This window comes from Grammomys surdaster, unplaced genomic scaffold (genome assembly GCF_004785775.1).
Source record: "Grammomys surdaster isolate TR1022 unplaced genomic scaffold, NIH_TR_1.0 150, whole genome shotgun sequence".
In the NCBI taxonomy this organism is placed as follows: domain Eukaryota; kingdom Metazoa; phylum Chordata; class Mammalia; order Rodentia; family Muridae; genus Grammomys; species Grammomys surdaster.
Window position 1 is genome coordinate 9,005,432 of NW_021604608.1, and position 26,274 is coordinate 9,031,705.

The 26,274-nt window shown below is 39.0% G+C and overlaps 1 protein-coding gene across 1 annotated transcript in view; it reads left to right on the forward strand.

The window, feature by feature from the left end:
- Tbc1d19 (TBC1 domain family member 19) overlaps nucleotides 1–26,274 on the forward strand; it is a 113,112-nt gene that overhangs the window by 8,388 nt on the left and 78,450 nt on the right. The window contains exons 2-8 of the mRNA XM_028765245.1: nucleotides 13,350–13,422; nucleotides 14,320–14,365; nucleotides 16,854–16,929; nucleotides 19,118–19,192; nucleotides 20,519–20,582; nucleotides 22,460–22,506; nucleotides 22,666–22,776. Of these exons, the coding sequence (XP_028621078.1) occupies nucleotides 13,350–13,422; nucleotides 14,320–14,365; nucleotides 16,854–16,929; nucleotides 19,118–19,192; nucleotides 20,519–20,582; nucleotides 22,460–22,506; nucleotides 22,666–22,776 (492 nt within the window). The remainder of the gene's footprint in view (nucleotides 1–13,349; nucleotides 13,423–14,319; nucleotides 14,366–16,853; nucleotides 16,930–19,117; nucleotides 19,193–20,518; nucleotides 20,583–22,459; nucleotides 22,507–22,665; nucleotides 22,777–26,274) is intronic.

Here is a 26,274-nt window from a genome sequence, read left to right on the forward strand (position 1 = left end):
TTTTTTTTTTTTAAAAAAAGATGTATTTTTATTTATGTGTCTGCATGTGTCTGCCACATGTGTGTGCACATGTGGAGGTAAGATGTTGGATCCTCTGGAGCTGGAGTTACAGGCTACTGTGAGCCACTGTGTATGGTTCTGGGAACCAAATTCAGGTCCTCTGGAAGAGCAGTGAGTGCTTTTAACGGCTGAGCCTCGTTGACAACCCCTTCAGGTGGTTCTTGTTTAATGAAGCCAGTTCTGAGTCTATTTTTCCTGGATTTTTATAACCATTTTTCCATGGGTATGTGGTGTCCTTCATAATGGTATTAAAACTGTTATCTAGATTACCCACGAAGCTCTTTGTAATCTTTTCTCCTCTTGCCTTTGTTTCTGTGCTGTCAATCAGACAGCAGCATGCTTTTATTGAAGGTTTTGCATTTTGTACAAATTAAAATATAGCCACCAAACAGCATCATTGTCGCCTTCCCCTCCATGAATCAGTCTTGGGACCAGTCACCAACTTTAATGCCATTATGGAATGTGCTGAGTCAAGGCTGAGTTTTCTCAAGATCAATCTTCCCTTGGTTCTTTCCTGGGTCTCATAGGTTTTCAACAAAGGATTTGATATATTCTGTGTGTTCATTGCATTTGGGTCTCAAACTTTAATCTTTTCCTCAGGCTGCCAAAGTACTTTGTCAGTGCATTTTATTGTTTTGATTTTTAGCCTTCTGTCCCACAGAGCACCAGATTTTTGAGGATAAAACTGGCTAAGCACTTAATACTTGCAAAGTCTTTACTTATTTCTCTGTGTGTCTTTGGCAGCCCTGCATGAGGGCTGGGCTAGTCCTGATTCTCAAGCCCATGTCTTTCGGAATAGGCTTACAATCCTAGAGGAAGTGTAACTATTGCATAGCCAGTTCCTCCTTCAGAATTTTCTCCTTTTACTCTAAGTCCTGTTTACTCTGCAACTCTTTTCTACATTTAGGGATGTGTGTGTGTGTGTGTGTGTGAGAGAGAGAGGGGGGGGATCAGTCCACTCTTTGTTCTAGAAAAGTGTATTATCAAGCTAGCAGTTTGTCCATCCACTGTATCCACCTTGTACACATTCATCCCATTTGCTGAGGACTGAACAAGATAACACCTCTCATTTATATTAATAAGTGCTTTATAAAAGAAAACCTGCCTTTTTAAAAAAAAGGTGCAAATGATTCAGCATTTCTTCATCCGATGTCCTTCATGTCTCAGTGTTCAATGTGATACTTCGCCCTTTACACTGGGCCATTTTTTCTTTTAATTGGCTTCACTAACGTACTTTTAAACAGATGACTAGATACTATGTGTCTTTTACATTTAAGAAACATATTTTCCTGCTGGTATGTCTCCTGTACTGCCTCAAGTTATGTGTTTTAGGTGTATGTAGAAATTGGCAGGGCAACTTACAGAGTAAAATATAATTCTTTAGATGTTTAAAATCTAAATACAGATTTTAAAAAATATTTTTCTACGTGTAATCAAATGTCATCTTTAGCATATATAATTAGCCACTAATTATGTTTTAATACACTTCTTATATAGTAGAGTGGTTAAGTATTTAGTTTTCTGAATATTTCCGAATAACTGTCTTGAAGTTCTTTTGAATCTTAGGGTGGAGTTTTCTCAATCATTCTTTAGACACTGGGGTGACAGTCTAATTCCAGATTGATGTCCAGGGCCATATTGGTATTGTTACTTTATTTTATTTCACACGGAAGTGGATATTGTATAAACATGTTAGTTTCACTCCGTTAAGCATTAAATGTCTTGTTATTTAATTTTTAAAATTATAAATAACAGGATTATGACAGGCTGGGCTCTAAAAGAAGATGAGCTCTGGAGAGAGGAATATGTAATAGGTATTATAGTGTCTAGAACCCCAGAATATCTTGGTACTAGTAGAAAAACCTCATGAAATGTTATCTTAAATATATAGAAGTTATATTAGTATGAAAGGTCTGTGCTATGAGCAAAATATGTTCTGTCTTTTTAAAAAGTTTCTTTTATTATTTTAAAATTACATGTATGTGTGTGACTGCATGTGGGTAAGTGTTTGTGAGTACAGCTTCTTACAGAGGTTAGAGGTATAGGTATCTCTGCAGCTAGAGTTATAGGTCATTGTAACCTACCAGAGATGGGTGCTGAGAACTGAACTTGGGTCTTCTGGAAGAGCAGTGTGGATAGCCTGTCTTTTTGGATATATTTTCAGGCAATGTTTGGCATATACATGGGGAAGATCTAGATTGTATTGTTGCAATTTGAAACTCAGGGTCTCTTATTTGTCCTGAGCCAAGAGCAATGTCATCTTTATCCTTTGTATGTTGGCTTTTATTGTATCTTTAATTTTATAAAGTAATATAGTAAAGAAGTGAATGATGGCATGTAGAATTCCAAAAGAAGAAAGTTCTTGCCTGTGTGGAATTTATACTTAAGATTCAGGATATGTATTACAGTGTGAATTTGGCTTGTTAAATTATATCTCATGTTTTATGTGAGCACCGAGTTACTTAGAAAATGTCACGTAGGGTTCCTGGAATAGTTAGAACAAGCCTAAGGGACTAAGGAAGAAGGCTAGACACAAAAAGTAAACTGAGAATGATTTTACAAAAGAGAACAAGAGGTATAATGGAGAAGAGAGTGTAGGTAGGAAAGTGGGTCAGCCTGGAGATGTCAGCAGAAGGCGGCCAGGGACAGATCCATCTTCAAGGTGAGAGAAACCGGAGCAGGGTGGGAATTATACAGCACATGTTGAATGTAAGGCTCAGTCAGCGTTCAGGGCGCCAGGTCTTCCAATCTGAAATTAACACGTACTCCTGGCTACAGGGTGTTCCACTGGGACTGCTAGGATTACAGCAATGAGTCTGCACTATGGTTTTAGATGGAACCAGAAGTATTAGGAAGAAATGGAGAGACCCACTTCAACATGTTTACGTTGAGCGTCTCATTAGCGATGGTAATGGGCTCTTGTGAGGAATTAGACTAAGTCCAGAATAATGATGTCTGGGAATTACTGTGGAAAAGGGCAATATCTTTTTTAATGCTATGTCTAACTTTTATTTTTGTCTTTAATTATGCTGTGAGATCTTTAAAAGTAAGAAAGGATATCTTTTATTTTTAAACTCAGCAACTAGCACATACAAAGAACCCAATTATTGCAAGAACAGTGTAGATGAGGGGAGTATAAATGCACCTAGAGGGGATGGCTGGGAGTCAGGAAGTCTAGGTAGTGCTCAAGGACGAAATCCTGTTCCAAGTGTTGGGGCAGTGAGAAGGCCACGCCTGTTTGTTCTTGTGTGTAAACTTTCTAGATAGGTAGAAATATCTAGGTTGAATGACTAACTTTTTGGAGAGTTGGGAGTTCCTGAATTGATACATCATCATCATCGTCATCGTCATTGACAACAACAACAACAACAACACAGAGCCTGAAGGGGTTGTTGAGGTAATTTCAGAAGGGAAAGTCACTGGATTGTTTACAGAGCATACTCACATGCCTCTGATAATCAGGAGAGACAGAGGAAGAGAATGTTATAGCCTCTTCCTCTGCTTGTTTTTACTTTCTATGTTTTGTGGGATCTTCTGTGATTCCGTAAGCAGCCCATGAGCTGAGCTCAGGAGGCCCAGCTACACAAAGAACTACACACAACTAAGGAATGCTGAGAAAGAGAAGTAGTCTTCCACAGGGAAGAGCTCACCCATTGCTTATCTAGCACCAAGTTGTCTGCCCTGAAAACATACAAGTATGCAGACTAAAGTATGCAGACTGTGCAAGTACACATATTGTGTGTGTGTGTATGTGTGTGTGTGTATGTGTATATATGTTGCATATACATTTCTTTATATATTATATATAATTACTTATATATTATAGTTATAATGCATATATTATATATTTTATATGATTTTTGTATATTCTATATAATTTCTGTATACATTCCATATATAATATATAATTTCCATATATATATTCCACATATATAATTATATATAATACATATATTATAAGCATATATAATTTATAAATCATTCCATATACTATGGAATTATACTATGGAATTTTATAACAGATATTTTATATATATTTATATATAACTATGTATGGACTATATAATATATTGTACAATATATTCCATTTATATGGAATATATATTCATGTGGAATATTATATATATATATTTATGTAACAACAATTAATGAAAAAAGAGACCAAGAATTTAAAAACATCAAGGAGAAGTAAGTAGAGGTTTAGAGGGAGGAAGGTGAAGGAGGCAATGATGTAATTATAGGTTCAAAAAAGAAAAGAAATAATTAAAATAGCACTTAGGAGATACAAGCAAATGGATTTGATTTTTCAAAAATGAAACAGTTGTGAAACTGGCAAACGCTATTATATATAATCCATATGCTTTCATGTAAGCTGTTATTCATAGAATTGATGCTGTTATTCAAAAAATATTTGGAAGTTGCTTTTTCAAAACAATATGTGAAGTTAACATGTGACTTAAAGGAAACTGTTGTGTGTGGTGATGAAATTCAAGCTTTGAGTAAAAATGAGCCATTGGGAAAATGTGCCTGCCACTGTGAACTTAGTGGCTTCTCACTATTTAAAACTATTTGTGGGTGATATTTGTGGTGACATTAATGAATATTGCTTTTTGATGTTGTTCAATGAGTAAGTAAATCACTTAACTTAGTTATCTGACCATGCATGATATCACAGGATCATATATAGGGAAAAGACACAAGTTCAAAGCTGAGCAATGCATCTTTATGTGTCAGAGACTGGAGAGTTTATTGGTATTAAATTCCACATCATAGCCAATCTTTAGGAAACCATAGGTTATCAGATTTTGGTGTTTCATAAAAGAACATCTTCAGTTGTCCACAAAGGATAATAAAATTCTACTGCATGTATGTACAGTCCAAATGCATCAGACAAAACAGCAAGGGCCATAGACTGACTGCCATGGAAATAGAAAGAAAGTGATAGTTTTAATCTACTACTTTATACATTGAAAAGACTATATAATGCTTCTCACTGATGTTTTGAATTTGTATTTGTTTCTAAAAATAAAGCTACTTTAAATAAGTATTTAGGATAATATATAATGGATTATGATGGTTATTTTAAAATGAATCAGGCAATTCTTTCTGGTGGTCCAATATTCATAAAATTACCTCTGCTCCTTAGTTGAGAGGTCCTTTGGCATGAGGTACATCTACAGTGTTGTTAAACACAGCATTGTCTATGTCCAGTGCTGTTTTAACACCCTCTGGACTGAAGCTGTGTGCTCTTAAACACTGACTCTCCAACCCCTCCCTGTCCCGATAACCACATTCTACTGTTTGTGACTGTGACTGTTCTGAGTTTTCTTAAATGTGTGTTCCTTCCGTGTTGCACAGCAGGAAGCATGTAGCACGACGTCTTTAAGTTCATCCATATTATATACTGTGTCAGAAATAGCTTAAACGGAAGAATAATATTCCCATACACACAGCATTTTGGTTATCTGCTCATTATTTGTGCTTTTGGGTTGTTTCCACCTTTGGGCTGTTGAGCATTAATACTGGTGTCAAGTGCTTATTTGCTTCCCTGCCTTGGGTTCCTTGGGGATGCACCTGGGAGAAATCCTGAATTGTAGAGTAATCGTGTGCTTCATTGAAGGAACCACCAGACTAACAATGACTTGTAATGCTTTTACTTTAATCTGATGGTGTGCCAATACTTAAAATTTACATAAATCATCCCAGAGTCCTCAGTGATTTTTAAGAGTGAGGAACCTGTGATTGAAAGGTGTGATTGAATCAGTATTGTAGAGGAATGAGCTCTAGAGGCCAATTCTGAAGCCACAGCAGTGGTGGACAGGCGAGGGGAGAGCTTCCCAGAGAGTGACATGGAGCTAGGCCTTGATACGAGAGAATTTGATGAAGCTTGAAACAGACGTGGCCATATATACTGTGTCAGAGATAACACAGTAACTGTTACTAAAGGGCTCTCAGCAAAAGGGATCCCGTTTACTGTGTGGCCTGAGGTGGAGGGGTTAGTGCTGGCACATATTAAGTCAGTGCTGCCTGGCATTAACTCAGCACAGGAATGTACGGTAAGGGAGGCGTTGCTAAGCTAGGAATAGAAACATTTCTTAAGTTGGAAAGGAGCTCAGCTTCCATGTTGGATTTTCTCAGGCAGATCACCACATGGAGAGGACAGTGGCCTCTAAGTGGTTAGTGGTGCAGCAGACCTTCCTATAGTCCCTTCTAATCCCAAATTTCTATGATTTCAGGCATAGATGGATACCTGGAGTGCAGCATCGGTATTTGAGTGCAGTGAGAAGGGGAGGTAATAGGACCCCATCAAGGAAAGTCTCATGGGACTCCTTTTGTTGGGCCCTGCTGTGTGCTCTGCTTTCCTTTCCCAGAGCATGTGGCCTCCCTCCCTCTGCCTCTCCACTTTCCTGTACTCAACAAGATCAGGAGTTTAAGATCTTCATAGCTAAGGCTTTGAAGTTAGGACTGTTCTAGTGGAAATGAAAATTGTGTTCACATGCATGAGTGCGCACCTTTGCACCAGCAAGAAGAAGAACGTGGTTTTCAACATGCAGAAGGGTGATCAGCATGAGTGGATGAAGGATGTACACAGCATCAAAACTGTCCATTTCCTGCCTTCTGTTTTCCATGAGGAGTATATTTTAGTTCTTGTTGTGAGCTACAGGCATTGGGTTTAAAGAAGGCTCAAGTTCTGGTTGTAGATTTTCCAAAAAACCTCTTTTTCTAAGATTCATATCTTTTTCCATGAAAATCTGTTACAAATATCCAGTCCCTTAACATCTGGGCACATCTTATATTTTATAACACAACTTTAATTTATACTGGACTGCATAACCAAAAGATTACTTTGATAATTTTCTACTCAATTTTCATAATTACTTTATTTAGTTTCTTTTCTCTGTTAAATAAAGAAGAAACAAATGCAGAGATGTTAATGGCTTAATCAAATTAATAAGTATGCCTGGGAGATAATTTCAGCTCTCAGTGCCAAGCCAGGTCTCCTGCCACCCATCCTAAGTGCTCTGTAAGCTGTGCTTTAATACAACCAGGCTTAAAAGCAGGTAATTAAACAACTGTACTACACAACTCCTCGGACTCCTCAGCGTCAGAAGTCAGTGCACAGTCTGCACTGCACCTGTAAATATCTGCTCTTGCGTGTGTTTGTGCCTGAGGCATCACACAAGTGAGGATGCGCTGCAGCTGCTGTGCATGTCAGGGTGTGGGCCAAGGAAAGCACACGTGCTCATGCTCACCAGGCTGCTAGAGTAGCACACTGCTGAGGTGTGCGACACACCAAGGGGAAGGATTCCATGCACACACAATTGAGCAGTTGGGTCAGAAGCCCTAGTCTCATCTAGGTGTTAGTGATAAGGGAATTTTGGATTTGTTCTAAAATAAAAAATTTCTAACTACTCTGTCAATTTCCTGTATCTGTTTAGGTTGGAGTGTGATTAGATTACTAGGAAATTTATTAGTAACACAGATACTTCTCTGTGAATCAGAATCTTTCTCCTCATTGAGTCATCCCAATACAATACAGAAATAAGATGCTTAAACTGCATCAGACTAAAGCTGTACCTTTTAAACACTGAATGTGACTGAGAAAGGTTTGTTATCAATGTATAATAATGCTGCCTTCAATGTGGTTTATACAATAGGATTGCCAAAGTGTCTCCAGAGAATTTTCCAGAGAGGCACGGGCTACTGAATCATGTGTTAGAACCGTGTCACCATAGCATATGGTGCTCCTGTTGCTACTGTGCTGTGTGTTGGTTTGTGTGGTGGCTGTGTCTGTGCCTTTGGTATGGCTTTGATCCTAGCTCTGACCCAGATCTTTGAGCCTGCTATTCAAGCCCTCTCCCACTTAGCTGCATCCTCAGGTACCCTGTCCTGGCTTTGAGTCTCCATTTTCTAAAGATGTTGATAATTAACGTGAGTAGTTAGTTAATTTGGTTCATGCCGTGTCCAGCAGGGCTCAGGAAATGGACTTCATTGGGCAGCAAGGAGATGAAGAAGTCAGGCAGGCAGATACTTGGGCAGGAAGCTGGGAGCCAGTGGTCTGGGCTTCCTGCTAGAAAACCTCAGGCCTGTCCCCGCCCCCGCCCTCACCTCAAGCTCAATGTGCTATTATAGTAGAACACAGAACACAGAACAGAGAGGCAGCGTTATTGCATACAGATAATCAAGGAGGCAGGGTTTATGGTAACTAGCTGAACCAAAGGGGCAGACTTATCCAGTCTTATATAGTGAAGTAGTCTCCAGACAGTCCATATCTCATAAGAAAGCTATGGTGGATATTTTCTGTACTATGTCAACATCCATACGTAGACCAGAGGGAAGGAAAGCTTTGCTGTTCCTCCACGGATCTGACACTCTGGAGTCTTCGCTGTGCCTGTGCCGCGTCAGCAGTGCACATCCACTCAGGACTCTGCTCACCTGGGCCTTCTTTACTCCCTAGGCTTGCCTTTACTATAAAGTCTATCAAGGAGGTCTAGCCACCTTGAAATAGTGAGAATGTTTAGAAAGAATAACAAGCTTTTTCCTTCAAATTCTTTAAATGGTACTCTATGAAATCATTTCCAAATACAGACCAAGGAAGAGAAAAAAAAATAAAACAAGAGAAGTTAAATTTCCATTTGTCTCTGTCATTGCGAATAATGAGCCGGAGGTTTTACAGCTTCTAAAATAAAATACTTCTGGGGATAATGGACTGGAAATTACTCTGCTCAGTTAAAAATAATTTTATGAAGTTCTATATTTATTTTGGAATAAAATTGACTAAAAAAAGATAGAACATGGTTCGGTCAATATAATTTTGTCAAGCAGCAATGAATGCCAGAGTAATAGATAGGATGCAGAGTGGAGACTCGGCCTTGTCCGTCTGTTGACCGTCTAGTCAGAAAGATAAGTGAGACGAGAGCTCTATTGTAGTCTCTGTGGTGTCACAGAGGACATAATGTTCTGTCTTTGTTAGGGGAGCTGAAAGGAGGGATTTGGAAGGTTTTGTGATTTGTGATGTATTTGTGATGAGAGAGCATCTGCTTCTAAGGAAATGACAAACGAAAGCTTGAAGCCCTAAAGGGATTTTCAGTTGTGAGAGCACAGGATACTCTGACTAGTGCGTACCGTGGTGAGAAACCGAGAGCATCTTTAGCTGGGTCAGGCAGCACCAGCAGCAGATCTGTAGGAATGAAGTAAATTTACACTGTAAAGGGCTACATATGCCTGGTGAAAATTTCAGGCTCCTTTGTATGTATGCAGAGCCATGGCCAGCACAGACTTACATTTTAGGAAGAAAGCACTAGAAGGCAATGGGAAAAGAAAGATGTTGGTTCTTTGATTCATTCAATAAATATTTATTATGTATCTGTTTTGTGAAAGTAACTATTTTAGGCACAAAGATAGCTGTTGTAGTGGAGCTTGCTATTAGACGATGAGGCATATAATTTACCAACGAATACAGTAGATGAATCAACTGATAGTGAATGCTGAGAAAGAAGTAAAGGCGCTTGGGTATGCTGGGTGAGGAGTGAGTCTGAGTAGGGCAGTGTGTCAAGTAAAAGATGAGGAGGCCTGGGCTGTGGAGTGCTCATGCTTAAGAGCACTTACTCTTTCAGAGGACCTGAATTTGGTTCCCAGCATTGGTCTCCAGTGCTTACCACTGCCTGTAATTCCAGTGCTGGGGGATCTAACATCCTCTCCTTGCATAAATTTTAAAAGAAAAAAAAAGGAGTAGGTTAAAAGTAAGACCTTAGAATGGAGATGATGAGTGTATTGGAAGATGTGTTTCTTCTTTTTCATTTTTGAAGCCTTTCCATATAGATGACCAGTCTGTAATGCATTATTTCAGGTGAATGATCTTTGTAATACCGATCATGGGAGAGGGTTGGCTGCCACAGACAGACCCCTCCATGTGCCCCGTTAAAACTGCAGATCATTTTCTCCCTGGTCACTTGAATTTATGCTAATCAACTTCCTGTATATGTATATCTCTTAGTATATTAGTCAGGGTTCTCTAGAGTCACAGAACTTATGGAGTGCCTCTATATATTAAGGGAATTTGTTTTGCTGACTTACAGTCTGGAGTCCAACTAACCCAACAATGGGTAGCCCTGGATGGGAAGTCCAAGAATCTAGTAGTTGCTCAGTCCAATGAGGCTAGTTGTTTCAGCTGGTCTTCTGTAGAAGTAGGTTCAGTAGATGTGCTGGAAAGTAAATGCAAGCAGGTGAAAAGAGAGAATCTTCCTTCTTCCAGTGTCCTCATGTAAGTCTCCAGCAGAAGGTGTGGCCCAGATTAAACGTGTGTACCATCACACCTAGATCTGGGACTTGTTTTGTCCTAGGCTCACCTGTAACTCAGAGATCTCCTTGCCTTAGTCTCCTGGGATTAAAGGCATGTACTACGTGGCCTGGGCCTAAGCTTTTCATGGCCACAATGCCTCAAGATCTGGATCACAGGTGAGCCCTCCAATTCTGGCTTGTAGTTCATTCCAGATATAGTCAAGTTGACAACCAGGAATAGCCATTACACTTAGTATAGCTTGGCCTTGCCAACTTAAAAATCTAATGCCTTCTAGTATTTTAAAATACAGGTTTGTTTATTTATGTGTGTGTGTTATATATGTGTATGTGTGTATATATAGTCATGTGTGTATGCTCATGTATGTATACTCAGGTACATGTATGTGCCTAAGCATTTGTATGTATGTGGTTGCCAGAGGTTGATGTTGGGTGTCTTCCCCAGTCACTCTTTACTTTTTATTTTAAACTAAAACAGGGTCTCTCACATGAACCAAGACCGTTGGCTACTCTAGTGAGCTAGCTTGCTTTGGGATCCCTTGTCTTTGTCTTACAGGTTCTAGGAATATGAGAAGACCACCATATCTGCCTAGCATTTTATGTTAGTTGTGAGGATGCCATGTCTGGTCCTCACATTCTCACAGCAAGCACTTTTTTCGTTGAATCTTTTTTCCAACTTTCCTTCCTTCTTTTTAAAAAGAATGCTTCCTTAGCTAAAGGCCGTATTGTTTATCTTAGTGTTTCACATAGCCTGGACTTTACTGGCTGTAAACTCCTAGTGCAGCTCACCATGTTCTGTCCTTTATGTGTTTTGTCAGCTGGACCCCAGGATTACTGGACTTGGGTGTCAACTTTTGGCATAGCTGTTGGTAGTAGAGTGTTATTTCATTGACTAGCACATACTGTCTAAGTATCTCTTCTGCAGACTTAATAACTGTGCCTGCTCAATGCCTAGAGCCAGGAATTCATTGAGGTTCTAACTGAATCTGTTTTAGTTTTAGCTGTAATGTTTTATTTTATTTTTGGTGTTTTTTCAGACAGGGTTTCTCTGTGTGTTTCTGGCTGTCCTGGAACTCACTCTGTAGACCAGGCTGGCCTCGAACTCAGAAATCTGCTTGCCTCTGCCTCCAAAGTGCTTGGATTAAAGGTGTGCGCCACCACTGCCTGGCAATGTTTTAATTTTTATGTGTACAGATGTTATATATATTAATGTATATTTATGCACCACATATATCCTGGTGCCACTGGAGGCCAAAGGGTATTGAAACCCCTTCAAGTGGAGTAAAGGACAGTTGTGAACGGCCATGTGGGTGCTGACACCTGAACTCAGGTCTTTTGTAAGAGCAGCAAGTGTCATTAGACTATTACTCTAGCCCACAGGCTGAACTACTTATAGAAATTAAACATCTCCCTTGTACTGTTTGCTTTCTCACTCAAGTCAGGACAGAAAGGCAGGATAAATGTGTTTTCTTTTACTTGCCAGTTTTCAAGGTAATGAGTTATTTCCCCAACATCCACAATTTGATTACCCGTGTTTTCACTCTATGTGTTCTTATTAGAGAAAGAGCCCCAGTTGGCTGTACCATTCTAGTTTCCTTATATCTCACACTGGAATAGGCCAAAGCATTCCAGACTTTAGGTCCAGGCTCCTTAACTGTTCCAGAGCATATTTGTGGACTAGTTGGGGGTTCTTTTTCCTCACACATGACAGGTACCCTTGATCACTTGATTTCTTCACATATAGGTGCTAACACTGAACAGATCTCCCTGCTGATAAGTGGTCAGAGCCAGTTGTATTTTGGGTTTATGGTAGATATCACCTTGTTTTCCTATAAATATTTTTCCTGGAATTTTGGTTTTGATATTAGTTGGTCTATTTTTATGTGATAATAAAGGAGACTCAAAAAAAAAAGCTCTGGCTAGAGATGACTCAGCAGTTAAGAATGTGTATTATACTTGAGAGAACCCAAATTTGGTCTCAACATCCATGTTGGGCAGCTCACAACTTCTTATAATTCCAGCTTCCAGGACATCTGGTGCCTATGGCTTCCACAGGCACCTGTGTTTGTCTACACCTGCACAGAAAGGCATATATCTACATAATAAAAAATAAAAATAAAAATAAATAAAAATAAAAATGCTCACAGTCATCTCTTAGCAGGAAGAGGTTGAGCCACAGAGATGCTAAAGTGTAGTCGAAAATTAGTAAATGTGAAATTTCTCACCTGGAAGATGAAGTGGGTAGCAGCTTCCTTGCAGAAGATTTAAAGTTTGAGGAAAGGAGCAAGGTAGATGGGGAATGAAAGCAATCTTTGATTTCATAGGTTTAAAGTGAGCATAAAATACCATGGAGTAATAGAAATGGCTTGTTAAGAACTGTTTCTAGAGTTTCCCAGACAGCTGTGTCATGAAACCCCAACACATTGAGGATGAACAAATCCATCACAAGCAGGGAAAAATTACATTATTTATGGCAAACACTGCAGTGTGGAATGCAAAGTATCCATTTAAAGATGGAAGAGACTTTATAATAAATGTCAACGAGTAGGGGTTTTGTCTACTTTTAAAAATAGGCACATCACATGTATATTGAGCAGCAATCCAAACTGGAAGCCACTCTGCAGACATGCATCCCGTCAGCAGATCTTTGTCCAGGTGTGGCTGCCTGCCGTGGACTTTGGATACAGTGTGAGAATAGATGGCCGAAATGTGATCTTGTTTCTACTTGGACTTTTGCCAAGCATGTTAAGTATTTGTAAGCTACATGCTGTTGGATTTTGCATATGTTAGAGTGCTATCATGAAAGTAGGTGAGGAGGCCTTCTCTGTGGGAAGCCAGTTCAGGCAGGTCTAAGCTGCTATAGCTTCCAAGTGCATTTCAAAAAAAAAAATCAGGTGTTTCTTTCTACACATTTGTTAGCATTACATATGAATTCAATGACATAACTTTTTACTACTGTTTTTTCTTTCCCTTGGCTTCCAAAAATCTAGGCCTGTCTTCAGAGACCCGAGATCAGACTTGAATCACTCAAAGAAGATATTAAGGAATTCTTTAAAGTATCAGGTTTGTAAAGTCCCCCTTTACCTTTAAGCATCCTCAGACTTCCAGCTACTTCAAAAATGATATGGCCTTCTGCTTGGAGAGGATTAGAACTCACATGTAGTAAAACTGTGCCAACACACAAGGGTACTGTAGAAGAGACTGCTTCGCAGTAGTCACTTGTTTTCTTCCTTCTCCTTCTACATTATTTTTTTCTGCTTTCAAAACAAAACAATAGCCCCCCCTCAAAAACAAACAAACTCAGAAACAAAAAGAAAAAGAATCTTAATTTTTGGACAAGAAAGGATAGCATGGTGCCAGCACTTACATGTGGGAGCTGAGACACTCCATGTCGCTCCTCAGAATAGTGTGTGTTTGTTGGCCAGGAATGTGATGACTCACCACTGTACCTGGTTCTCGTGTTCTTTCTCTGGTATGGACCCGACTGTCTATTATTCTTGTTGCTGACACACTCATCATAGCATCAGTTCAAAGACATTGGCACTCATTTAAAACTTGGAGTGGAAGAAGGCATTACTCTTAACTCAAGAGAACGATTGAGTAGTTTTACTTACCAGCTAATGGTTAGCAAAATTCTTTCACAAATACTCATGATGCCAACATTTTAGTGAGCTAAATTTCAAGTTCAGGGTAGAGAAATAGCTCAGTAGTTAAGATTACTGATTGTTCTTGTAAGGATCTCTGGTTCAATCCCAAGCACCCACATGGCAGCCTACAACCACCTCTAGTTCTAGTTACAGAGCATCTGATGCCCTCTTCTGACATTCACAAGTTCATGCATAAATTTTGTTGTGTATAGATACATTTAGGCACATTTACATAAAATAATAAAGTTAAGCTATAAAAATTACTGTTGCATATTTAAGAAACTAATACTTATTTTTTAAAACTTAAAAACAGGTTGGGAGAAGAAACTTCAGAATGCTGTTTATAGTGAACTGAATGTGTGAGTTTTTTCCCATCTATTTTGAGATACCATTTTGTTCAACTATACTTACTTTGTAAATAGTAAAATTATGTTGCTGTCTATACATATACTCTCATTAGAATGCTTATAGAATTTTAAGCAAGTTAATGTCACAAATCACTGCCATCTAGTCTGAGAGTGAGTAATACATAGGTGAGACTTTTCTATATTGCCAGCTTTGTATATTGAGAATGTATTTATCTAAGGTAATTAGGTAATGGGATAGTTCTCATAATACTTAATTCTTCTTACTGTTGAATTTAAAACATTATACTTCTTTTTGTCATTACAAACTGACCATTCTAAATGCAATTTCTTTTTCTTTGCAAGATTATTATTGTTACTAAAAACCTAATGCTTTTATTTATGTTGATTTTTTCATCAATGCTTATTAAAGTATATAGAAATTTGCTCTCAAAACTATAGCTCCAGAATGTTAGCTTGGTGGTTTATTAAACATCCCATTATTCATCCATCGTTCATGGAGTGTTCCCTCTGTGCCAGTGGGATAAGAAGCAAACAGGGTGTGGAGTAGAAAACTAAGCACACATCCTGTCCTCATGACGTATACACAGGCCAGAGGAGTTTCTGTGTCTGCTGTTCTGTTTTACTACTTGGTCTTTCTCTAGCATGCTGTAGTTTCTAACACTCTATTTCCCACAGTCTCTGTGTAAGCTATCTAACTAGGAACTGAGATACCCTTGTTTAACTGGACTGTTTCTGCAGTAGTCTCACATGAAGACCTGTAGATTTATACTTTAGGTATACAATTAGCTACGTATCTATTGTTGTGAAGAAACTTCACACCAAGGCAACTTGTAAAAGAAATCATTTAGTTAGGGGATGGCTTACTGTTTCTGAGGGTGAGTTCATGACCATCTTGGTGGGGAGCAAGACAGCAGGTGGACTGGCATAGTGTTGGAGTAGTAGTTGAGTACGGTTATACCTGAAGTGTAAGGCCAAGGTGGCGAGTAAGGGGGAGAAAGAGAAGGGAGAGGCTGGGCTTAGTGTGGGCTTTTGAACCCTTAAAACATAACCCCCAGTGAAGCCCCTTTTCTAACAAGGCTTCATCTCTTAGTCCTTTACAAATAGTTCCAAAAACTAGGAACCCAATGTTCAAATAAACGAGTCAGTGGAAGCTATCCTCATTCAAACTACCACACACATTTTTAAAGTTAGATTTTAGTGTTTTGCCTATTACCATCTTTCAAGCTGGTCCATGACTTCTCAGACAACATTAGATGTAAGTGCTATCTATTACTGAAATTGACTGCAACCATGTCATTGGTAGTTTTGGCTACCAAAGAAATAGATGTTTGTCATGACAAGTAAAAATATTATTTCACAGAATGTAGTAGAGGTACCTGTTGTGTATTATTTCCAATTCTGACTTTTCAATCTGAGGTTTTACTAACAACTTCTAATTTGGTGATCTGATATATTTCTGAAAATAGTTTTGTATGGCAGACTGTGTCTTTGTATTTGATGACAAAGCCCCTATCTCTCATTCATTCTCATATCTTTAATATCCTACACAATGCAACTGTGAATCTTTTTTAATAACTAGTAAGAGCTCATTAACACTGCTTTTCTTCTTACTTGGGCTCTGAACCAAAGAAGAAAAATGATAAAACAGAATGGAAATTGAGAGCTCAATATCAGACTTTTGTCACTGAGAAAGACTAGGTAGACACATGCATGTGCACATATACAAGTTCACATACATGTAAAGATACCCAGAGTTGGTTTTTTTAAAAGATTAAATAAAGGCCATAGCTCATAATGAGAGTACAGTGAATCCCTAACCCGAACCCCAAGAATAGTCTTAAAAATCTAGTCAAACAGTTGTTAAGGTAGTTTGCTGTGGTTTAAATGTTCCCTCCGAAGTTCATGGGTGAAATGTAATTGCCATTGTAATAATATTACCAACTGAGACCCTTGGGAGCCATTAGGGCACAAGAGCCTACCCGTATGGGTTGGATTGGAGATAGTGTAAAAGGCCAGGTTTGTTTTCCCAGTGAGCATCTTCTCTTCTGTCACTAGATAATATAGGAGGAAGGCTCTCTCCAGAGGTTGGGACCTGGATGTTTGACTTCCTGGGCTCCAGAACTATAACCCAGTGCATTACTGTTTTTGACTTACTGCATTTTATCTAGGTGTGGTGTTGTACACCTATAATATCAGTGCTTGTGAGACAGAGGCAAGACTGATTCAACGCTATCCTGGTCTGTATAGTGAGTTCCAGGCTAGCTGGGGCCACCCAGTGAGACACTGTGTGAAATACAAACCCAAAACATTAACCATTAGTAGGATGATATAATTAAAAATTTTATAATTTTATTAGACCCTGTACATACAAATGAACTATTAGCAGATACTCTATTTAGTTTGTAGCATCGACTTCTTACCAAGGTAATTCATTATTGAGGGCTCAGTATGCTACTTAGCTGCCTCTCTTTGCTTCTAGGTTTCCTTTGCCCAGTCATCCTTCTGCACCCCCTGAGCATCTCAAAGAACCTTTGGTGTACATGAGGAAAGCACAGGTTGGCCAGTGTTCATTTTTGTTTTCTTCTTGCATGCCAAGTAATGCAATGCATAGTATGTTTTTGTTGGCATAATATATATCATCCATCATATAAAGACTGAATAAGGATCTTTTAAGTAATAATAATTCTGCCTTTTTATTTTTAGTAATCAAGGGTCATACTTATTTAACGATGGTAACCTGGAAAACATTACATAGAGAGGGTCATGTACCATACTGCCCTGAAATTTGAAATAGGGTAAGGCCTTCTATAACCATCTGCTCCTTATGGCCTGTGAATTTAAAAGAATGAAATCTTGATGAACAACAAAACAAAACAATAAAAAACCCCAAACAAACAAACAAACAAAAAACCAAAAAATCAAACCCACAACAAACCAACAAATGCCACCTCCCAAACAACAACAAAAACCCTCTGCCCTTTGAAGCCAGTGTTACTGATACCATATTTAAAATAAATTTACTTTCCCAGCAGGCTGTCACTGCTAGTTGGCTGACAACAACAAAGAAACCAGTTTAAAAGTTAAAAATAAAACAATTACAAAAACTACAAGAGGACTTTAACAAGTAAAGTCAATGAGCCTGCCACCTGCTCCCATCTCCTTAGCTGTCCTTTACTGGGCACAGCCCCGCCCACCCCTCTGGCACAGCAATGCTTGTGAACCTTCCTCTGAGTGTGAAAGGGGCTGTAGGATCATCACAGGCAGAGATGGGGTTCTTCTTCCCAGCATGGCCTCAGTAATAGATTAAAAATTTTTATTATAAAGATTTCAAATCATTCCTGCAGAAATCCTGTGAACTCATTCATCCCTCTCCTCCTGGTCCTGCTTTTGCTGCTGTAGAAAAAACTATGCTGTATCCTGTTGCCAGGTTCACTGTAGTATATGTTAGCAAGATTCTAACTTTTACTTTCATTAAAACCTCCTTCAAATGAGATGATTATTTTGGTTAGGGTTTCCATTGTTGTGAAGAGGCACCATGACCAAGGCAACTCTCATAAAGGACAACATTTAGTTGGGGCTGGCTAACACTTTCAAAGGTTTGGTTCACTATCATCATGGCGAGAAGCATGTCAGCAGGCCAGCAGACATGGTGCTGGAGAAGGAGCTGAGTGCCCTGCATCTTGATCTAAAGACCACAAAGAGAAGACTAACTTCCAGGCAGCTAGGAGGAGAATCTTAAAGCCCATCCCCAAAGTGACACACTTACTCCAACAAGGCCACACCTACTCCAACAAGACCACACCTACTGATAGTGTCACTCCCTGGACCACTCATATTCAAACCACTACAATGATGATGCAGTAAAACAGAAACCATGGAGGTTTTGAGGAAATATGTAATATATTTATTCTTCTTGGTATCTTTAGAGTTTTCAGCTTTCCTACCAGTCAGGGTTCCATAGTTATGTAAGTTTGAACAACATTGAATTAACTGAAATTTAAACATTTAAGATCTTATCCAGTGTAATTTAAACTTCCATGACTATGAAAGCCCATTTCTGTATAAAATACTTTGGGAACTACATTGGTACATTCAAAGAAAAGTGGTATCTGAAGAAACTAGTACAAGTATGGTGCTTGTAAGTGGGTGAGTTTTCTTTTAAAGCAGTGCTAGTAGCACACAGTGCTCTAAAGTGACAGCAGCTTAGTACTTGACATGTGCTCACTTGTTAAGTACTCATGGAAACTGATGAAGTGATTCACTCTGCCCAACTTCACACCAGTGGTCAGTGGCAGACCTGGGACGTGACCTGAGCAGTATGCTCCAGAGTCCGTGCTTCCTGGCAGAACTCATTTAGCCCTGACACACGTGTGGAAACTGAGGATACACTATGTGTATGTCTACTGCTTCTCACAATGGCCTACAGGACTCCTCCCAGTGCCTTAAAGGACTTCTTACTAAGCTCTAGTTCTCAAAAGTTCCCTGGCATCTCAATTGTACACCACTGGGGAAAAAGACTTTAATACATCTATCCAAGACTATCCAAACTGCAGGGCTGCTAACATCACAGCACTCTGGACAGTATCTGGTACACAGAGAGAAGTAATCAGTGTTGAGTGAACTAAGGAGTGAGGATAACCTCAACCAGCTTTGCCATTTCTGTGAATATCATAGTAACTGTTTTTCTTATTAGGATAGATATTGTTAATGAAAAACAATGATACATTGTTCCTTTTGTTTCAGGGAAGTTGGGAAAAAAGAATCTTGAAGAGTTTAAATAGTATGTGCACAGAACTGAGTATCCCATTAGCACGAAAGGTACATTTAACATTTTTCTGCTAAAGTATTTTATTGTGAGTTAACTACTGAAAAATGTCATAAAGCTGTATAACTGTATGATAGGCATGATATTCTTCATTTATTGGAATGTCTTTTTAAATAAAAATCTGTAAGTGCCAATTATTTTTAATGTTTTATACCCATTCTTTATATATTAAATGATTGTTATAGTCAAAATATGCTATAGCCTACTCAGACATTTCTTATTGCTGTGTTAAGTTATGGAAGGAAGAGTTTATTTGGCGCTTACTGTTCCAGAGGCATAGAGTCCATCACTGTTATAGTCAGGCAGTCTGGCAGTGGGCAGGCATCAATGACTGGAGCAGGAGCTGAGAGCACAAGCAGGAGTCAGAGGGCAAAGGGAGTGGTACAACCCTTTGAACTCACAAAGCGCACCCCCAGTGACATACTTTGTTCAGTAAGGCTGCACCTTTTAACCTCCCCAAACAGAGGGACCAAGTATTATAATGCCCGAGACTGTAGGGGACATGTCACTCAAACCACCACAGCTGTAAAGAATGAGTATACTTTAAAGATTGTAATGACATGTAGTCTTTGTACATCTTGAGTAAATGAGCTCTGTAGCACTATGCTGTTAAGTTCAAGATTACTGCAGCCTTGTAACTGGTAATACAATGACATCTTCTAGTATTAATGTAGTGAATTAAAGGAGTAATTTGTTGTATCTCTGTAGCCCTTGGGTTCTAGTTAGATCTACTTTTTACTCCTAGAAGAAAAACCACCAGGAGTCTGTTCTAGATACTATAGCTATTCACAAAGAGGAGAGAAGTTTTCTTCACTTTCTTCTCTGCTGTTAGTTATTCTTCACTATTGAATAGATCCAGAGCACATACTTTTAATGAGAGCCAAGGAGGAGCCACTGAAGCACTAACAGTGTAGTGTATAGAAAAACCTTAGATGAAAACCTGTCTGAATGTATAGTGTGATATGATTCTGTCTTTTACATCAGAAGATAATGCTGAATCAGTCATATTCCCCCAGCCAATCTTGCCATGCGTTTCTGAGCTTGCTGATGGGGTAAGAGCTGTAGGATATGGCTGAGGAGCAGTTCTTTGTGGGATTTACTGGCCAGGCTGATCTTGTACCTTCTCTTCTTAGACTCATTAGCATTATGTTCTAACTAAACCACTGAGATTAGATATATTCTAATCATTGTAAAACTTAACTTATGTGTAATCCAAAGACGTTTTCAATGTTTGATTGGCTTCCCGGATGTTCTAGTACCTTATTTAAACTTTTGAATAAGTTACTGATTTTTGAAACTGAATTAAAAACTTCTTTTAGAGACCAGTTGGAGAGCAGAAAGAACTTCTCAATAAGTGGAATGAAATGGGAACTGATGAGCCAGGTATGTGTAGGACTTCCTACAAGATTGATAATTGAACTAAAATAACATAATATGTCTTCAGAGACACAGCGGCCTTCCACCTCCACTAATCCTCTGATGTCTGATATGTTGATTTCTGTTTTTCAGTTTAAGAATTTCCAATTTTTAGGCTGTGTTTTCCATTACTTGGATAATATTAAATCATATCTGTTGTTTTCCAAATAGCATTTTAAAACATTTTTATAAAAGAGTAAATAATCTTTCTGTCACCTCTTCTGTGATGTCCATTGAACTTTAGATGTAGGAGTTTTGTTATAGATTTATCAACTGGGGAAAAGGTTGTAAAAGACAGAGGACCAGGGTATCTGCTATGAAATCATGTCTTCTATATAGGACAGGGAAGCTATACCCACAAAATGACAAAAACACAATAGAATAGCCTAAACAAGACCCAAATAAAGACCAGCTGATATGCCAACATTGACAGGGAAGATCTCATGAAAGTCCAAGATGGCTACAGACGGGTAATGCTGAGAGCGGAGAGATCAGCCTTCCTTGGGGATGCCCCTAAGCAGTTATCCAACACCAAGTGTTCAGCCCTAAAACACATGCTTACGAGCAACACTAATGGACTTGGTTGTATTTATAGACTTGTGTGAATGCAACAATAATAATTAAAGAAAAAATGGAGGCGTTAGAGAGAAGACTGAAGGAGCTGAAGGAGTTTGTGGCCCCCATGGGGAGAGCAACAATACCAACCAACCAGAGCTCCCAGGGTCTAAACCACTAGCCTGGGATGGGAGGGACCCATGGCTCCAGCTGTATATGTAGGGGAGGATGGCCTTGTTGGGCATAAGTGGGAGAGGAAGTCCTTGGTCCTGTGAAGGCTGGATATCCCAGTGTGGGGGAATTCAAGGGCAGGGAGGTGGGAGTGGGGGTGGGTGGGTAGGTGGGGGCACACCCTCATAGAAGCAGGAGGAAAGGAGATTTGTATAGGGAGTGTCTGGGGGGGGAATGGGGAAAGGGGATAACATCTGATAAATAAATAAATAAATAAATAAAATATCCAATAAAAAAGGAAAAAATAATTAAAGAAAAACATTTAAACAATATTCATTTAACAGATTCCCAAGACTTACCTGTAGTTAACGTAGAAATTCTGTAAGCTTAATTATGTTGAGATTCTGAGGAAAGATTGGCTAGTGAAAAAATAAATTTCAAGAATTTAAAGTGTTTTTAAATTGTATTTTGTCTTCAAATTTAATGCACATTCAGCTTTATAAACATAACGAGTAACAACTGTATATTGTAGATGCCTATAATCATAGGGACAGACACACACATGGCTGCCCTCCTCTGGGCCCCCACTGCTAAAGCTAGTCTGGGAATGATAATAGGAAATGGTACAACTGAATTCAGAAAAGTTTAGCCAAGGTAGAGGAATTCACCAAGAAAGCATTATTTGCATTCTAAGTACTTTGAAATTCTCATACAGAATCTTTATAAGAAACTCTGAAGGCCCGGTGGTGGTGGCGCACGCCTTTAATCCCAGCACTTGGGAGGCAGAGGCAGGCGGATTTCTGAGTTCGAGGCCAGCCTGGTCTACTGAGTGAGTTCCAGGACAGCCAGGGTTATACAGAGAAAACCTGTCTCAAAAAACCAAAAAAAAAAAAAAAAAAAAAAAAAAGAAACTCTGAAGATCTTGTATAATTTGTTGTTTAAGTTGTCGAAGACAGGGTTTTTATTTCTGTGTTCCCAGTGTCTCAAGTAATATATAACAAATAGTCAATACTCTATAATTCTGATTCTTCTCTGTAGAAACACAGGAAAGTGACATTAATGATTATTGGTCATTATATATATTATCTGATATTTTGTTTTACTCTGACTCATTCTAGATTTAAGCCTTTTTCGACCTGTTTATGCACCTAAGGACTTTCTTGAGGTATGTTCTGTTGAGTAGATATACAGATATGATGGGTGTAATTGAAGATGTGTGCATGACCCCAAATTGCCTTTTAACCTGAGGTGATACAAGAATTATCATGTTTGGTAAGGTAAAACATATAAAGAAACTAACCAGGCTTGTTGTTTATTTTTAAAGGTATTAATTAATCTCCGCAACCCAAATTATGAAAATGGTGATTCTCTTAGTTTTAGGACTCATTTGGGTTTAATCCAAGTTCCTCTGAAAGTAAAAGACATCCCTGAATTGGTAAGTATAGACATTGGAGACTAAATTAATGTGTATTAGAAGATAACCACTAGAAAAATATTTTAGCGCAGCATGTATCTATTATAATCAGAGTCATGGATGCATTAAATAAATCACTAATGTGACATTTTTTTTTGTTGAAAATATGAACATAGAAAGAGCAAGTTTATATGTGTAAGTCAAGTAAGCTTACATTGGCCTACAAATGTTTAGTCCATTCCAATAAAGAACAAATATTTATGAGGCTGTTTGCAGGGACTCAGGCATGTGATGTGTGGTTATAAACAAGATTGAGGGGCTGAAGTGATGGCTTAGTAGCAAGAGCACTGGCTGCTCTTCCAGAGGTCCTGAGTTCAATTCCCAGCACCCACATGGTGGCTCATAAAACAGTTGTAATGAGATCTGGTGCCCTTTTCTGGCCTGCCCACACACATGCTGTATTCATAACAAATACATTTTTAAAAAAATGATTGGAACAAACCATAAGATTGATAAGAGGCTGTTTAAGAAAGCACATGTTATTTGGTGTAACCAACTTCCCTGGAGCCCAGAACATGGTGAGACACTAAGAGAAACTGCCTTTGCTCTGGAACACAGTGAGGCCTTCATTTTAAAATGAAACTTTGAGGAGATTTCCTGGTGGTGGAATGAAGTTGCCATTTCTCCTTTTGTTTCTCATTCCAAAATAATAAAGAATGCAGCATTGTCAGCGCCTCTGTGGTGAAACTGGGCATTACGGATAGATAGGTTGTGATAAGTAACCTAAAGCAGGGAGAAGTCAGAGAAGCCAGGAAATGTGGATGAGAGGTGCACCGTCACTGCTCCATCTGTTGTCCACATCTTCCACTCTGCTCTGCTGCGCTGTGCTGGATCTGAACTATTGTCCTTTTGCCCAGTGGTTCGTGTTGTTTTGTGAATAAAGGGATGATTCTGGAGCGATATTTGAAGGGCTCCAGCAGGACAACGTTGTTTCCCTTCTGGTTTCTGTGTACAGCCCAACGCCAGCTTGCTTCTTTGGCATTTCTTTTTGTCAAGACCATTGGTCTTGATCACAGCCTTGATCACTGGGAGGAGACTTTTCAGACATCACACTTCCTGTCATGCATGCTCCTAGAATCCATAGTTACTTTCTGCATTTGCTACTTCTGTTTTTCCCTTTGACATCTGTGGCTTACATTTTCCTTCTTAACTAGTAATTAACTGATAAAAGAAGCAAAATGGTTTTCTTCATAGACCTTTGGAAAGGCCTCAAGGATCAGAGACACCATGGGTCTCTGGCAATCTGTAGGGCTGAGAATGGAGATTCTGTGAAGACTGTCAGGTAGAGTTCCTTCCCATTGTGGAGTCAGATGTCCCCATAGGCACACAGAGGCATCCTCACCAGAGATACAGACTTACAATAGCTATTAACTCAGAAAGCTCTGAAGTACAGTAGGAAGGAGGAAGTCAGCAGCACAGGGATCAAGTGAAAGTCTGAGGAATGGGGAAACCAACATCCTTATCTCTGCTGCTATGCTTTCTGACCCTCTACCGATTCTAAAGTACCAGAAAAGCTAGCAAAGATTTGGAGAACCTCTCTAGTTCCACAGTTGGCTGGCTATAGAGTTGTCCAACAGAATGGCCCACCACACTCTAGGGGAAGATCTGCTGCATAGCTCCCAATCACATTGTTTATTGCCTTTTCCCCAGTGATGAATTTATAATCCCAAAATGTTTAAACTGTTGCAATTTGAGAGCATGAGGTAGTAAACTCAACAAAAGGGGAGGGGGGAGGGAAGGTAAAGGGAGGAGAGAGGGCAGGAGAGAAAATGAGAATAATGAGTATAAGAAAAAGAATTTATAAGATGACCACTAATAGGTGTTGTAGATGTTTAAGGTTAGACTTAGGATGACAGAAGAGAATGACCACAGCTTGGCCCCATATTAACTTAGATTTATAGAACGACACAAGACAGAAAGCATACATGCCCGTGTTCCAGCACTGGTGTCAGAAGTATATTCTCCTGGTAGTCTCATGCTCTGGCTGTGATTTGGAAGCAGTGTGTTTTGGGTCCTGGTGGAGTCTTTCTTTGTAATTTTTTTCTCTTCATTGCCATTTCTGAAAATTCTCCTTGTTGATTAGAGTAGTATTTGCTGAGCAAAATAGCAATTACAGGTTCTATCATAGGCCTATGATCTCCCATCCATTGACAAGGTGTATAGTATTCTCTCTTGTGACGCAGGCCTCAGATCTAATCATACAGTAGTTAGTTACACCATAGCAGTCATGTCTCTATTGCACCAGTGGGCACATCTTTCCTCCAGGTCAATATTGTAGCAAGCGGGAATACGGGTATTCTTCATCCGTAGTCATTAGCACTACTTCCTGCCATCCTTATACGGTATCAGGATGATTCTGACTCAGAATGATTGGATTATGTAGACTCTTCCATGTTACAAGTAAACTTTGTGAAATGGAGATCTACTAACTCTAAAGAGAGGTTGTGACTAATTTAGTGGAGTAGCCAGATGGGACTAGACACTGGTAGTTCAGTGTTTGCCGGGTCAGCACTTTGATAAGTACTGAGAAGTGCAAGACAAAGAGTCCTCATCTTCAAAGGACTGCAGGATGGGGGATGGGCAGGAAAGGGCAGTTTTACTATCCTGTGAGTGTTTAGGTTGAGGCTGAGAAGAGATAATATATTGGGAGTTCCTGTTGTCAGTCTGGAATAGCATGGAAGGCTTCTAAGGATGCACATTCTGTATCATCAGTTTTGATGGAAATTGAGACTTTGCTAATGTTGAGTGAAAAATGGTCCAGGGCAATGGCATGGAAAGTGAACATCCAGATCTCACACTGCCCAAGTGAGACTCTCCAGGCTGTGTAATCAGAACCTAGTATTGAGGTGTTTGTTGGCCTAGGGTTTGTGTTCTAGGGTCCAGATGAATGCTGTTCTCAAACTGAGATGTGTAATCATTAACAATATGAATCAGTGAAAGAAGAGTTATAAAATACATGGAAGACATGGACGAATCATGAAACTCAGTAATCTACATAACAGATGATTTGAAAAACTCGAAATTAATTCCATTTTTAAAGGAGAAGGAAGTATGACTCACTGTCAATAGTTATAAAGCACTGAGGCAACTATTAATAGGAATATTTAATCTCTTAGATATTAAAATAGTAGAGTAAAATAATATGAACAATTTGTGATTTTTATGCTTACAAAATACAGATGTGATTTTTGTCCCAGGATATTACCAGACAAGAGAAGGAAGTCTTAGGAGTAAATCAAATTCACCCTATTTTAGCTGAGCACTTAATAGTTCAATTTTGCTAAAAAATAAATTTGTTTTGGATATTTGTGATGTTTGGTTTGTTAACATCAGAGTGAGATGCCAGATCATAGAGGACACAGAAGGTTATGTTGGTAATTTTGGACAATGATGTTAGGTAAAATTGATAGAATGATGTGAGTGAATGGCTTGGGGAAGGGGAAGGGAGAGAGAGAGGGA